A 16226-nucleotide genomic window follows, 5' to 3' on the forward strand; every position below is an offset into this window, starting at 1 on the left:
TATTAAGTCACGGTTTTAAGGGTCCTTTAAAGCGAATTGAAACCTACCCTACTTCTCCCGCCCCATTAACATATGTATCTAGCTGTTATGTTATCCACGGAGAGATAGTTGTTGTTGTTTGTGTTGTATTGGCTAATGGAATGTCAGGGAAAATTAAGAATCCAGAAATTCCGCACATATTGACTCCACGTTGAATTTTAAAGTATCTAAAATTAAGTTAGAAATATGATAAATGTTAGTTTAGAAGGAACACTTCTTAAAAATGAACGTGAATTGAGCCTTAGGTCAAGTCTTAGACCAGATCCAATGAAATCCAGCTTGAAGCCAGACTTAAGTCGGCCTAAGACCCATGAGACTAAAGTCAAATTGACCTGAGACTCAATTTTCGACATTTTCTACGCCGTGTGTTATTCGGGTGAACTTAAGAGTTGATTAGATGACTTGGTTAATATGTAATAATGCTAACTTACCCATTATCACCCCAGTCTGAGGACCTGTTGATGAAAAATAAACAATTATTACATGCTGAATACCTAGTCAGAGCTAAAACATGAATTTGTATGGATTTAAGTCGACTTTTCCAAACAAAATTTAAGTCGACTTCGAAGTCTCCCCCAAAAGACAAAGAGAATAGGTTTAGGTACCGTAGTGGTATTACAGTACCATGAGAGCAAGCTCATTGTATGTTAGGTGCTGGTTCTTTCTATCTTTAATTATTTTCTTTCCTTGGTTTGGATGCATGGAACACAAGGATCTGGTTCCATTTTATTATTTTAAAATAATTCTGTTTGTATGTATAGCAAGAAGAAATATCGACTGTCGTTCCAGCTCAGGGTCAGACACTATCATTAAAATTGTGAAAATCGTGATTTTAGTGCCACAATTTATATGAATTTCGATTTAAATAAAATTGAAAATAACAAATTCACGATTTTAACGACAGTATTTCTCCATGAGATTCCTTGAGCACTGTATTGCAAGACCTTAAGGAATCAGCTGGAATTTATGTCGCATTATACAAATGCGCGTCCCCTCCCTCATACAAATGCCAACAATCCCCTCCTTACTATCACTATTCTAGAAGGTACATGGTCAGATTCGATGAAATTCGTGCTTAGGTAAGCGTTAAGTCAGTTCTATTTTTTGGACGTTTCACTAACACTTCCTCTCAGGATTCGCTCTTAAGGTTGATTAAACAATCTATTTATTACTTTTGATGCATTTTCCACTAACAACACGATAACATAGCACTGATCTTAATACTTGCCATTCGAGGACTAAACTTTGAATTTATTACTTAAGAAGGTTGGGCCTTTTAAGCTCTGAGCTCTGACTTTTTGAAGCACTTTTAATCTTATGACTCATCTCCTACCCACAATACTTACCAACTATTTTTACAAAGCCAATAATCCATCGGTGGACTAACTGAATAATCCGTTCCATATCCAACAATAAGAACACTATGTGACGTCGATGGTGTACATTGTGGATCACTATAAACCCCACTTGAATAATACCAAAATGACGGAGTACTTCCATTCATTGCAGCCGAAACTGGTCCAGCAATTGCAATAATATTAGCCAGTGCTGCTTCCCTGTTTGGTCTGATCCGCCAATATCCACTTGTGGTTGCAACAACTTTAGTCTTATTAAAAAGACATGGAAATCTATATGGATGTGAATAAGTCTCTAGGTACGGATATGTCAAGTCACTCTGAATTCCACCAATATTTTGGATATTGACGTAAGCTGTAGCTTGCGATCCACCGTCACATGCCCAATTACCATAAATGGCATTATAGCTACAGTCGATAATTTGCTGTTCCGACATTGTGACTAGTCTGCCTGTTTTCAGGCACCAATGTGCCTCGAGTGCAGCAACACCACTGAATGCATAGCAGGAATTACAGAAGAAGCTTTGATCCTTAACAGGTGTGATGCAGTTACTTGACCGCCAGTCAACATTTGGTGGACCAACTGGATATCTTGTCTCATTTATGATGCCAATGGCACGTCCCATCATGAGCGGTGTCTGTGGTGCTGGATTTGTTGTTATTTTACGTAGCTTTGCTGGATCTTCGTCAGCAAATTTATTCAAGTCCATTTTAAATGTGGAACTGCTGTCTGCATTGTGATTCTCAATCATCCTTAATGTCGTACCAAAATTACGTCTGGCTTTATATTCCTCAAATTTATTGTCATATTCCTTGTCGTATTCATCCTTGAATTTTTCAAATTCTGACTGGATATCCGATGGACTTGGATCGGCTAAGATGCCAAAATTTAGTGAAGCTACTAAAAGCACAACCGATAATCGCGACTTCATGGCGATGAATGATGTGAATTATTTTAAAACATTTGAATTTTTATTGTTGTTAAGCTTTTATAGGTTTTTTGGACAGAATGTGCAACGATTTACAAATAATTGAAATCACGACTTGCAAGGAAATACTTAGATAGGTTATTTGTGTAAATATTGGGCTTGTTAGGAAATGATGTCGAAGGTAAATTTGATGATTGACATTTATGGGAGATGATATTGAGGATGCTTTCTTGATATCGAGACCGGAACCGAGAAGTTCCGGGAAAGTGTTGTCCACGTCTCGTCCCAAGTCACGAAAATCCAGAATTTAGGGACCAGAATTTAGGGAAACCATAATATTGAGTGGAACAGCAAGAAAGTTGTGGAACAATCAGTGAAATATAACCGAGAATAGTCTGTATTTCTATATAATTTGGTCTTAAAGCTATTAAATACTAGGACACAATCTCATTCAGCATGATAGGGAGTAGCAGGAGCGAGGCTCAAGAATCTTCACCTTTTCCTAAATCACGAAAACAAAATCTCGAAATGACAGATACAGAACAGTAAATCTATATTCCATGTCCACATTCAAGCCATACTTTGCGTCAAATCCGAGTCAAGTTGACAAATGGTCAATTTTTTGGTCGATTAATCAAGTTATGTTCTTCGAGAGTCTTTAAACTACAAAAAATTCGCAAGATCTGGGCTGAAATTCGACTAACAGCGTTTTGAGGCAGGGGGAAGAGCGTGGGTGTCTGAGGATCAACCCCTTATTTTGGATAAAACTCTTCAATGCACTAGATATTTCCGTAAAAAATCCCAAGCTCCCCTCAATCTTTGCTTTAAGTTAGAAGCGAACAGATTCTAGCTGCAAATGTGCTGATAATTTGAGAATTTTCTCAATTTTAGAGTTTATATAAGTTTTGTAATTTAGGAAAATCAGTTGGTATGTTGAATACATTTCCCACATTCAAACCCTAAATCAATTCAAGTATTTTACAATTTATTCGTGATCGAGGATCACGTGCTGAAATAATTCCTCCATTATTAGTTTTTCACTTTTATCCGTTTCAGAATGTTAAAAGTAAATGTTTTTTTACAATAATAGCTTTAAAGATAATTAATATTTTTAAGGCTCTATTTTCACACAATAGAATAACATCGAGGCCGAAAATTTGTTGAGAAAAAGAGTAAAAGTTTACAGCTGTGTAAGATTAAGCTAGGTTATTGAGCCTTCCTGAATATTGAAAAAGGGTTAATCAATGAGAAATCTGGCGTGACTCAGCTATTGCGATGGAGTTAAGTTGAATCTGACATGACCATACCCTGGGTTAATGCAATGTACTAAGTACAATTTGTGTCTCAAGAATAATTAAAGATGATCAAGTTGGTGAGACTGAAATTAATGAAAAAGCACTAGAATCTGATTAGAGCCGACAAAGGCCGACTAGACTCAGCAATTAGAAGCGTCTTGATCCGACTATACTCGATTAGACTCGATTAAATACAAATAAACCCGACAAGACCCGATTAAATCCAACTAAATCCGAATAAGCCCGAATAGACACGAATAGACCCAAATAAAAATGAATAGACCCGATTAGACCCGACTAGACTCAACAAGACTCGACTAGACTGGAATAGACCCGACTAAAATCTGACTAGATTTGATTAGACCCGCTTAGACTCGATTGGATACGACCAAAACCGACCAAACCCGACTAGGTCCGACTAGATCCGACTAGACTCGATAAAATTCGACTAACACCGATTAGACCTTACTAGACTTAACTAGATCCAAACTAAAGCACAAAAATAGGTTCAAAATTGGTTAAAAGCCTACAATTTTGTGTCTAAATGCTACCTCACGTCAACTGCCACCAAATTTTCAAACATCTTTTGTAGACTTAACCAATTCCATCAAGTTCCTGCTCCCCTCCAAAACTATAAAGTAAACAATAACAAAAACATTCCAAAACAAAGTTTGCTTCTTAATTTTACATTAAATATTTCATAATCAATGATTAAGTTTTAGATTCTAGTCGCTTAGTTGAGTTGTGAAGCTGTGACTTACTGATCTGCATTAACAAATTAGACTTAAAAGCTAGAATAGTCAAAATGAGAAACTTATTCCTTTTGTTCTCTCAATACCTAAACTTAATATCGCCGACAGTCACAGAAGATCCAAAATTTCCAATAGTCGTCAACACTTGGGGCTTCACAAATGCCACAATTCAGGCATGGGATGTGATAAATCGACAGAAAAAGTCAGCTGTAAGTCAATCCACAACTCAAATGTCCAGTCCATACCTAAATCCTTCCTCAATTTCAGATCGACGCCATTGTCGCTGGCTGCAGTGTCTGTGAACGTGAGCAATGTGACGGTACCGTCGGGTACGGTGGATCTCCAAATGAAAATGGTGAGACATGCCTGGATGCATTTCTTATGGACGGTAAGACGATGAATGTTGGTGCCGTTGGAAGCATCAGGAACATTAAGGATGCAATTGCTGTCGCTAAGCATGTCCTGCTGTACACGAAACATTCAATGCTGGTCGGTGAGCAAGCGACTGACTTTGCTGTCCAAATGGGATTCAGGAAGGAAACTTTGAGTACGGAAAAGTCAAGGAAAATTCACAAAGACTGGAAAGCTCAAAATTGTCAGCCAAATTTCTGGCAGAATGTACTTCCGTCACCTGACAAGCATTGTGGACCGTACGTGCCAATTAGTGAGGACTTCCTGACTGCGTCACGTGATAATCATGAAAGCTTATTTAGTTCCAATAATCATGACACAATTGGAATGGTCGCAATAGATACAGCAGGCAACATTGCTGCTGGAACATCCACAAATGGTGCAAATCATAAAATACCCGGACGGGTCGGTGACTCACCAATTCCAGGATCTGGTGGATATGCTGACAACACAGTCGGTGCAGCAGCAGCAACTGGCGACGGTGACATACTGATGAGGTTCTTGCCATCTATGCTGGCTGTTGAATTTATGAGGAACGGAATGTCACCGGATGAGGCTGGACGTAAAGCTATGGAACGAATCTCACGTCATTATCCAAAATTTGTAGGCGGAATTGTTGTAATTGATAAGAATGGAAATTATGGTGCTGCATGTCATGGAATTGATTATTTTCCATTTAGTATATATCATCCGAAATTGGATGGTGTGAAGGTGGAGAAGAGGGAATGTACGATGAGTATGTAGGTTTAGGGATTGATATGATAATGTGATATTGTGAATTTTTGGATGAAAATAAAGTCAGGATTCTTAAATAAGAAATTGTTGTCTCGTCTTATTGTGTCTAAATCAGGTGAAAATTGGCTTTAAATTAGGTAAAATGAAGCTCAGCCGAAATTATGTTCAGCTTCAAGGATGCTCAGCTTACTTAAATACTGTTCAGTCGTAAGCACACTCAACTGAACCAAAGTTGAGCTTCAAGAACGTTTAGTCGTACTAATGTTTAGCCTCAAGTATGCGCTTAGCTGAACCAAAGTTCAGCCTCAAGTATGCTCAGTCTAAATCAAAACTCAGCTTCAAGAAAGCTCAGCTAAACCAAAGCTCAGTCTTGAGCATACTCAGCTGAACAAAAGCTTTGTCTCAAGAATGCTCAACTTAAAGAATGATCAGCCTTAAGCATTCCAGCCTCAAGTACGCTCAGCTGAATCAAAAGCTCAGCCTTAAGTACGCTCAGCTGAACTAATACTCAGCCTCAAGTACGCTCAGCTGAACCAAAAGCTCAGCATCTAGGACGCTAAGTTGAAGCAAAGTTCAGCCTCAAGTACGCTCAGCACCAAATCTCAACCGCAAGAATGCTCAGTTTAAAAAACGATCAAGCTTAAGTATGTACAGCTTCAACCACGCTCAGCTGAACCTACACTCAGCTTTAAGCACGCTCAGCTGAACTAGCTTTACCAATGATTAGTTTGAATAAGGCTCAGTTCCAATCAAGCTCAGCTGAACCAACACTCAGCTTTAAGCACGGTCAGCTGAACCAGTTATGAGGGCTAAGCATGCTCAGCATTAAGCGTGCTCAGCTGAACTAAAGCTCAGTGTCAAATACGCTAAGCTTCAAGTACGCTCAGCTCCAAATTTATTCAGCTGAACCAAAGCTCAGTCTCAAGAATGCTCAGCTTCGATGATGCTCAGCTGAATCAATACTCATCCTCAATTACGCTCAGCCTCAACTACATTCAGCTGAATCAATGCCTAGCTTCAAGTCCGTTCAGATGAATCAACGTTTATCTTGAACTACACTCAGCCTCAGTCATGTTCAGCTGTACCAAAGCTAAGTATCAATCATTCTAAGTTAAACCAACGCTCAGCCTTATTAATATTCAACCCAATCAATGCTCAGCTTACAAAATTGATTCATGTGATCCCAAAAGCCGGCAGTAACATCCAAAAACCCCAAAAACATTCCAAAAACATTCCTAAATTCTCTCAAAATCCTCTCCCAAATTTCTCTCCAAAATTATCTCCAAAAGTCTCCAAAACTCATCATCATCACAGTAGCCATTCCCCTTGTTGTTATTATTTACAAAAAGTCACAAAATTTCACTTTCATAACAAAGAATCTTTTTCGAATTCAGTTCCTTTAATTATCTTTTTATCTCAGTCATGCAGTCATTAAGGCTAAGAAATTTACTAATCACATCATCACTGCCAAAGTTCCTATGTCGACACTACGCATTTACCGTGAATTTAAATGTTAAGGCAATTGATTCACTTGAAATTGCAGCTGATCGTGCATTCGGACCAAATAAGAAAATTAATGTACAAGTTTATGACAGTCAAGGACGGCTGCAGAATGGAAGTCAAGTTAATATTATGCATCATGATGATGGATTTTATATGAATTATAATCGATCCGAGGATGACAAGTTGGTTGTCAATTTTCCACTTACTGCTAGACTTAAGGATTTTGGTGAGTATTAAGAGGAGGATTTTGGGATTTTTAGGGGAGATTAGATGCAGGTTCTGGTTTTTTAGATCAGGTGTGGGCAACCTGTGTGCCGTGGCACTTTAGTGTGACAATAAATTGCTTTGGAAATGCCTCAAATTGTATGTCATGTCCGGTTTCTGTCTTAAGTGCTTACCAAAGTATGCCGCGAAGAACAAAATATTGTACAGCACTGCTTTAGACCAGTGGTTGGTAACTTGTGTGCTACGACACTATTGTATGTTACCAAAATGCCACTAAACGTATGCTGCGTGACATTTTAATCTAGGCTACAAACCAATGAGTGCCGCGGAGCATAAAAGGTTGTCCACCACTGAATTAGAGCATTGCTGAACAACCTTTGTGACGCGACACATTAGTATGCCACTAAAATTTCACGAACAATATGTCATGTACGATTTCTGTCTTAAATTGCTCTCAAGGTGTGCCGTTTGGAACAAAAGGTTGTACAGCACTGGATTAAAACAGTGATGGTCAGCCTGTGTACCGTGATACATTAAAGAGTTACAAACCTGATGTTTTGTACTGTTTTGGTCGATTCTTATCACCAAGGTGTGTCACGAAAAGGATCAGGTTGTCCAGCACTGCCTCAAATCAATGATGAGCAACCTGTGTGTCACAGAACATCAAAATGCATAAAAAATGCCTTAAACTGCATGTCATATCTGGTTTCTGCCTTGGCTTATCACACAAGCCAAAGGTTGTCCAGCACTGCCTTACCTGCTCATCCTATCAATTATACCCAAAAAAAAAAAAAAAACACTAAAAATCTAAAATTTTCAAATTCCATTTCAGACGTTCGAGTTTGTGGCGAAAAGGCAAACGTGACAATCGATGAGCTCCTCATGAACTCCCTAAACATTGAGGTCGAACGAGGTGACGTGACAGTCAAGTCAGTTCGAGTTAATGACGTTAAAATATCAACAGCCGACAACATAACAGTCAAGGAGCTGTTCGGTTCACAAATGGATAAAATAGCACTAAATTCCAGTAACGGAACTGTCGATGTCAGTGAATGTCGATGCTCAGAAATGACTGTAATTGGTAAAATTGTCACAATTGCAAACTGCTTTAATTCCATCAATCGATTCCGTTCGTCATTGGAGATGACATTAGCTAATATTTTAGGAAATACGCAAATTAGAGCCGATGGCGACAAGTTTTCATGTGCTGGATTTGCTGGAACCATTAAGGCAATGTTAGGCACAAAAGATAATACATTGGACTTCCTTATGGTTCAGACGGACGATAATGAACTGAATTTTACACATCCTGATGCCAAGTGCTACCTGTCATTCTCAAATGGAATGGCATCGAAGCTGTCCAAGATTTTAATTAATGCCAATCCAAGCATCATTACACAAACTGCCGATGACTTTACACTGACTCGATTAGGTGATAAATTATTTGAAATAGTAAGGAGTAAGGGAGGTGATGGAATGAGTACGTTGAATATTAAGGTTGATCATGGAAGGGAGTTGAAGTTGCATAAGCAGACGTGGAGGGACTCGTTCCAGTGGTTTAAGAGATTGTTTAATTAGTTAGACTTGATTTTTGAAAATTTTTAGAACTTTATTTGAATAAAATTTTATTAAATTCATATTTTGGTGACTTTATTTGGTTAATTTTAGGGAGGTGAGGAACCTAATTGGAGCTGGAAGTGCGAAATTAAGCAGAATTGATCAAAATTCATTAAAATCTGACCGAATCTTACCAAATCTGACTAAATCTGACCAAATCTGACCAAAAATCATCGAAATTTGACCAAATCTGACCGAAATTCAGCAAAATTTGACAAAATTCGACTAAAATTCATCAAAATTTGATCAAATCTGACCAAATTTCATTAAAGTTTGAACGAATCTGACAAAATCTGACCAAAATTCATCAAAATTTGAACGAATCTGACATAATCTGACCAAAATTCATCAAAATTTATACGAATCTGACCAAATCTGAACAAAATTCATCAAATTTTGAACAAATCTGACCAATTTTCATCAAAATTTGAACGAATTTGACATAATCTGACCAAAATTCATCAAAATTTAAACGAATCTGACCAAATCTGAACAAAATTCATCAAATTTTGAACAAATCTGACCAAAGTTCATCAAAATTTGAACTATTTTGACCAAATCTGACCAAAATTTGATCGAATTTGACCAAAATCTGACAAAAGTTAATCAAAATCTGACAAAATCTGACCAAAAATTGTCAAAATTTGGACAAATCTGACCAAAATTTTTCAAAATTTGGACGAATCTGTCAAATCTGATAAAATCTGACTAAATCAGACCAAAATTCATCAAAATTCGACAAAATCTGACTCAAAATTCATCAAAACTTCCCCAAAAATTCACTTCCAACCCCAAAAACCCTTTGAACACAATTTAAATCATCAAGGAACAAACAACTTAAACGACAATTTTTGTCAATTTTCAGCATACATCTTATCAATTATATCCTTATACTTGTTAATAACAAAATGTCTTTTGATTTTCATCGTCGGTCCCAACTCGCCCGTTGGCAGGCTAAAGTCATGAGGTAGAAATGCAAATTTTTGGACCTTTTGAGCGTTTGAGATGGCACTGAAAGAAAAAGAGAGATAAGATAAATTAGTATGAAGGAATAGGGGATTGAAGCTGAGTTGTCAGGCTGTTCCGAGTGGCTGCATGGAACAGCCTCAAAATGAAGGCCCGGCAACTCTGGTTTGAAGAGGAATTTTGGTGTTTTGAGGACATCGGGCCCTAAAATATTGGAATATGCTCAATGATGCTTTTGTAGGACATAATAAGCATGCAAATTGATATTCCATTAAGCTCAGTGAGCATCTTGTCGCATGTTAGGGTTGCTGTGCTTCAAATTTCACTTTAAGCTGTCAAAATTGACCCAAAAACACCTTTTATTGTGACCAGGTCTGGAACCGACTTGGAAAGGGAAAGCAAATGACATAGAAATGGCTGAAAATCCAGTTCCAGGCTGACTTGACTCCTGAGCATCATTGAATCTGATCTTGAGGACAAAGTAACGTTCTTTGGTCATTTTCAGCCATTTCTACGTCATGTGCTTACCAGAATTGACAGCATCAAATGAGACTTGCTGCCTTTTCCAGCTCAGACATGTCTCCATGACTTAACACCATGAATTCCTCATCAAATCCCCAAACTACCCCCCAATCATCCCCAAAATACTCACTTCTTATTAGCACTAGCTATGGCATCATTAATAGCTTTAGTCACAGTCTCATCCGGTCCATCCAGCACTTCACTCAATTTCTTATAATTCAGTCCAAGATTTTCCATAAACTTGACAGATTCCACTGTCAAATCATCCAGCAAATTCCCATCCTTATCCACTTCCTGCTTTAAAGTTATCAATATTGTCAAGTACTTCCTCTTATCACCAATCAGCATAGCATTCGATATTGCAGGACATTCAGCCTTAACGAGATTTTCAATGTGTACAGGTGGAATATTTTCACCGCCAGCAGTGATGACAAGTTCCTTTATACGTCCTGTTAGGTATAAGTAGCCATTGTCATCTGTGTAGCCTAAATCACCGGTTTTAAGCCATCCGTCGTCGTCAAATGTTTCGAGGGTCTTTTGGGGGTCGTTGTTGTATCCCATGAAGATGTTCCTGCCTTTAAGGCACACCTCGCCTTGGCCATTCTCGTCTGGATTAGAGATTTTTAGTTGGGTACCTGGAATTAGGGAGGAAAAATAGAAATTGAGGATTTTCATCAGAAATTTGAGGATTTTCATCAGAATTTTGAGAATTTTCATCAGAAATTCAGGGATTTTTGGCAGAATTTTGAGGATTTTCATCAGAATTTTGAGGACTTTCATCAGAAATTTGAGGATTTTCATCAGAAATTTGAAGATTTTCATCAGAACTTGAGAATTTTCATCAGAAAATGGCGGATTTTCATCAGAATTTTGAAGATTTTCATCAGAATTTTGAGAATTTTTATCAGAAATTTGAGGATTTTCATCCGAATTTTGGGAATTTCATCAGAATTTGAGGATTTTCATCAGAAATTTGAGGCTTTTCATCAGAAAATTGAGAATTTTCATCAGAAACTTGAGGATTTTCATCAGAAATTTGAGATTTTCATCAGAAAATTGAGGATTTTCGTCAAAATTTGAAAGATTTCAACCACATACCTGGCAAACTAGGTCCAACCGACTCCATATTAGGATAATCAGGTCTCGACATACAATGCACAAGTGTACACTCAGTCATTCCATACAAATCCACCAACGGCATATCCAAACTACAAAAATATTTCTTTGTCTCAATATCAGCCGGTGCAGCACCAACAACAAGCATCTTAATCCTATCAAAACCAATTGCTTCCTTTATCTTTCCAAGTATTAGTGACCTAGCCAGTTGATACTGCAGTGATATACCCGGATCGCCAGTCATGCACCGCAAGTAGTAATCAAGTGTCACAGACTTGGCCCATTTGGCAACAAGTCGCTTTACAACACCTGACTGCGCCCCAATTTGCATCATTTTTTCCTGAAATTTCTCATAAACTCTTGGAACTCCTGCAAATAGAGTCGGTCGTGCAATCTTCAAGGTATTAATCAGCGTGCCTTTAAGTGCATTCTTATCAGCAAAATAGATCGTTGCACCAACCGACATCGTCAGATACATGTCCGTACACTGTCCAGCAACATGTGCTAATGGTAAGTATGACACAATGACTTCACATCCACGCTGTATAACTGGAATTGACTCTTGTGCACATCGTACCAGCCATGTAATATTGTCATGTGACAGCAGTGCTCCTTTTGGATTACCTGTCGTACCTGACGTGTACACAATGTTACAACTCTCATTTGGTACGATGCTGGATAGACGATTTTGATATTCGATGTCATATTCAGTTGTGTCGATGGAATCAAGGTCCGTCCAGTGATAAATTTGTGGATCAGTTGGCGGTGTGGCTGGATCTTGTGGAAGTGTCTGGATGATGGCTTTAAGGTTCGGAAGCTTGTGCCTTATTTGTAGGATTTTATCAAGTTGACTCTGCTCATCGACCACGACAATGTTGGCTTTGGAATTTTCAAGGACGTGCTGGACTGATGCCGTCGAGTTTGATAAGTAGATGCCGGTGATTAAGCCACTGTGGATGGAAATTGGATTAGATATAGCCTGGGGCAACTAGGATAGAATTGGGGTTGGATAGCCTGGGGCAACTGGGGTAGAATTGGGGTTGGATAGCCTGGGGTAACTAGGATAGAATTGGGGTTGGATAGCTTGGGGCAATTGGGATGGAATTGGGGTTGAATAGCTTGGGGCAATTGGGATGGAATTGGGGTTGGATAGCCTGGGGCAACTGGGGTAGAATTGGGGTTGGATAGCCTGGGGCAACTAGGATAGAATTGGGGTTGGATAGCCTGGGGCAACTAGGATGGAATTGGGGTTGGATAGCCTGGGGCAACTAGGATGGAATTGGGGTTGGATTGCCTGGGGCAACTAGGATAGAATTGGGGTTGGATAGCCTGGGGCAACTAGGATAGAATTGGGGTTGGACAGCCTGGGGCAATTGGGGTAGAATTGGGGTTGGATAGCCTGGGGTAACTAGGATGGAATTGGGGTTGGATAGCCTGGGGTAACTAGGATAGAATTGGGGTTGGATAGCCTGGGGCAACTAGGATGGAATTGGGGTTGGATAGCCTGGGGCAACTAGGGTAGAATTGGGGTTGGATAGCCTGGGGCAACTGGGGTAGGACAAGACACTCACCCAGCATGGATAGCAGCCAGTCCGCTCACGAACCACTCGACACTGTTGTGAGCCAGGACAGCAACACATCCGTGCCTTTTAAGTCCTAATTTGATGAAAATTTTGGCAATTTTCTCGACTTTCTGCTTATATTCCTCAAATGTTGTCGTTTCCCACTCATTTGTGGTCAGGTTCTTTTGCACTAGTGCTGGCTGGGACGGAAATTCAGCCACAATGTCCGCAAATAGCTGTGGAATTGTGATTGGCTTAATTGATGAGATTTTGTCGTCAGTTATTTGGCAGATTTTGACGCGATGTGATGGGTCAGTGGCGTGTGGATTCAGCTGTTCATTTGATTCCATTATTGGGGAGAGATAGATGACTTTTGGAATGTGGACGTGAAATTAATGAACTGGAAATGAATGGATGATAAGGATTTAAATTAAATCTGCACAAATATTTTGAATAAAATCTGTTTTGTTGATTAAAATTTGAACTTTGATTGCTGTGATTTTTTTGGGGATTTTAAATGATTTTTTGATAATTTTTTGTTCAATTTTAAAATTATTAGATTCAAAGTTTTTAAAATACCTAATTTGAAATTATTAAATTATTTTAAATTTTTAAATTATTTTAAATTTTTAAATTATTTGAAATTTTTAAATTATTTAAAGTTTTTGGATTTTAAAAAATTTTAAAAAAATTGAAAAAATTTAAGAATTTAAGAATTTAGAAATTTGAAAAAAAATGAAAAATTTGAAACAATTTAAAAATTTAAAAAAAATAAAAAAATTGAAAAATTGAAAAATTTTGAGAAATTCAAAATTCAAAGAAATTCAAAATTCAAAAATTTTAAAAAATTCAAAAATTTTAAAAAATTCAAAAATTTTAAAAAATTCAAAAATTTTAAAAAATTCAAAAATTTTAAAAAATTCAAAAATTATAAAAATTTTAAAAAGTTTAAAAATTTTAGTAAATTTAAAAAGTTCAAAAATTTTAAATAATTTTAAAAATTTAACATAACATTTTTCAAATTTTTTAAACTTTTACAATTTTTTTTAAACTTTTACAAATTTTTTAATTTTTTTCAATTTTTTTAAAAATTTTTCAAATTTTTCTAAACTTTTGTTAAATTTGCAAATTTTTCAAATTTTTTCTATTTTTAAATTTTTTAAACTCTTTTTTATGTTTTTTAGAATTTCTCAAATTTATTCCATTTTTTTCAAATTTTTAATTTATATAAATTTTTTGAATTATCCAAAAATTTTAAATTTTTCTAAATTTTTAAATTTTTTTAATTTTTTTAAACTTTAAATTTTTTAAATTCTTACATTTTTTTTTAAATTTTAAAATTTTTCAAATTTTATTGAATGTTTTTTTTTGAAATTTCAAAATCGACAGGTGTTATTTTTAAATTTTTGTTTCAAATTGTCACATTTTTTTGTGTATTTTATTTTTTCAACAAAGATCTTTTTAACTTCTGAACTTTCAATTTTTTCAATTTAATAATTTCAATTTTAAACAATTTTAACTTTAACTTTTCATATTTTTAACATTAAATTCCAAATTTCAACATCCAATAAAGCACATTTTTTCATCAATTTCCAAGAATTTCACCGCCAATTGTTCAAATTTAACAATTTTTAATGTTTTTTAAATGTTTCTGTTTATGTTTTCAATTCCAATGCCTTCGAATGCTGTCTTGCCTACCTATATACAAACACAGCAACAGCTAAACAAACTACGCACAAAACAGAAATTTCGTCTTTATGCTTCTACGTATCGGAATCGACTGAGAATAAAGAATAAATGAGAAACCTGTAATGTGCGAACAGTTGATGCGGACGTTGATTCGAAGAAATTTGAATCATATTTCGAATGTTTTTTCGGAAAAAATCCGCCATCTTGAAAAACATCAAAATTTTTAAAATTTTTAGTTTTTCATGATTTTTAGCTTAAATGTTTCATTAAGATCAAGATAAATGATTTAATTATGTTCATTGAAGCTTTTTAAATCATTTAATCGAAGTTTAAAACTAAACTTATCAGCTTAAAGTTAGTTTTTTTCAAAAATTATTCCAAATTTTTGGTTTTGTTTTCATTGTTTGTTTACAAACATTCTAAGAAAACAATGAAAAGCTTAAATTTCTTTAATTAACTTTTCTTCATTATTTGAGACTTTTTCTTAAATTTTTTACAATTATTTAGTTTAGTTTAAGCATAATCTTGCTTTAAAATCAATAATTAAACGCTAATTTAGAGTTTTTTTCGTTTAGATTATTAACGTTCATTTGAAATTTAAATTTGTTTCCGAAAATAAGAACCATTCGAAATTGAAATTCCGAAAATAAGAACTCGTTCGCACATTACAGTGAGAAACTTAAATGCCGGAATTGCTACGCAGTTGAGAATTTTTTGTGGAGTTTTAGGAAGTGAAATAGTCAATTTTGAGAGAGAATTTCAAGTTCTGACAGATGAATTTCTCATTTTTATTTTTAACTAATTTTAATTGTGGATTTTTTTGTTATTTTTATTTCTCTTTATTGTGTTGATGATAATTATTGTGATTCTGGCTGGTAATTATATATCGTTTTGTGGAACTGAAAACATATAAAAGAATTGACATTGATACATGAAATTGTGAAATTGGTGATATCTAAAAACTTAAAAAAATTAAAAAAAAAATTAAAAAATCATGAAAAGAATTTGAACAAATTCTAAAATTTTGAATCAAAAAAGAAAATGTAATTTAAACATTTTCACATTTATTAAAAAATAAAAATTTAAAAATTTTGGAAGAGTTTAAAAAATAATTCAAATTTTAGGAATTTAAAAAATTTATATTAATTATATTTTCTCAAAATTTAGAAAAAATGGTAAAATGCAAAAATATTTAAAATTTTTAAACGTGAATTCAACGCTATTGTAAAAATTTTTAAAATTGTAAAAACTTTAAAAAAAAATAAAAAAATTGTAAAAACTTAAAAAATTAATAATTTAAAAAAAATTAATAAATAAAATTTAAAATTTAGAAATTAAAAAAAATAATAATAATTTTTATAGGATTCAATTTATCAAAATTTAGAAGAAATGTAAAAATTAAAAATTAAAAATACAAAACAAAATTAAAATTCAAAATATTTAAAAATTTAAAAATATAAAAATTTAAAAAATTTAAAATTCCAAAAAATTAAAATTTTAATTTTAAAAA

General features: G+C 35.2%; 4 protein-coding genes across 4 annotated transcripts; 2 read left to right on the forward strand and 2 right to left on the reverse strand.

Annotated features, from left to right (window-relative positions):
* Positions 1 to 85: 85 nt before the first annotated feature.
* Positions 86 to 2326, reverse strand: LOC139089718 (cathepsin L-like). Its single transcript, XM_070639317.1, has 3 exons — positions 1386 to 2326; positions 471 to 494; positions 86 to 206 (listed from the first exon to the last, which is right to left on the reverse strand). The coding sequence occupies exons 1-3, from the start codon at positions 2324 to 2326 to the stop codon at positions 86 to 88; spliced, it is 1086 nt and encodes a 361-aa protein (XP_070495418.1).
* Positions 2327 to 3701: 1375 nt separating this feature from the next.
* LOC139089692 (N(4)-(Beta-N-acetylglucosaminyl)-L-asparaginase-like) lies at positions 3702 to 5600 on the forward strand. Its single transcript, XM_070639285.1, has 2 exons — positions 3702 to 4579; positions 4638 to 5600. The coding sequence occupies exons 1-2, from the start codon at positions 4424 to 4426 to the stop codon at positions 5523 to 5525; spliced, it is 1044 nt and encodes a 347-aa protein (XP_070495386.1). The 5' UTR covers positions 3702 to 4423; the 3' UTR covers positions 5526 to 5600.
* A 1044-nt stretch (positions 5601 to 6644) lies between these two features.
* On the forward strand, positions 6645 to 8846 carry LOC139089691 (uncharacterized). The gene is made up of 2 exons (XM_070639284.1): positions 6645 to 7245; positions 8077 to 8846. Exons 1-2 carry the CDS (start codon positions 6939 to 6941, stop codon positions 8820 to 8822), a joined length of 1053 nt encoding a protein of 350 aa, XP_070495385.1. The 5' UTR covers positions 6645 to 6938; the 3' UTR covers positions 8823 to 8846.
* Positions 8829 to 14807, reverse strand: LOC139089689 (very long-chain-fatty-acid--CoA ligase bubblegum-like). The gene is made up of 5 exons (XM_070639282.1): positions 14726 to 14807; positions 13037 to 13427; positions 11448 to 12415; positions 10480 to 10984; positions 8829 to 9872 (listed from the first exon to the last, which is right to left on the reverse strand). Exons 2-5 carry the CDS (start codon positions 13375 to 13377, stop codon positions 9716 to 9718), a joined length of 1971 nt encoding a protein of 656 aa, XP_070495383.1. The 5' UTR covers positions 13378 to 13427; positions 14726 to 14807; the 3' UTR covers positions 8829 to 9715.
* Between the last annotated feature and the right edge of the window lie 1419 nt (positions 14808 to 16226).

Source organism: Chironomus tepperi, unplaced genomic scaffold (genome assembly GCF_022539635.2).
Source record: "Chironomus tepperi strain 1889 unplaced genomic scaffold, CSIRO-AGI_Ctep_v1 contig_195, whole genome shotgun sequence".
NCBI classification, from domain to species: Eukaryota; Metazoa; Arthropoda; class Insecta; order Diptera; family Chironomidae; genus Chironomus; species Chironomus tepperi.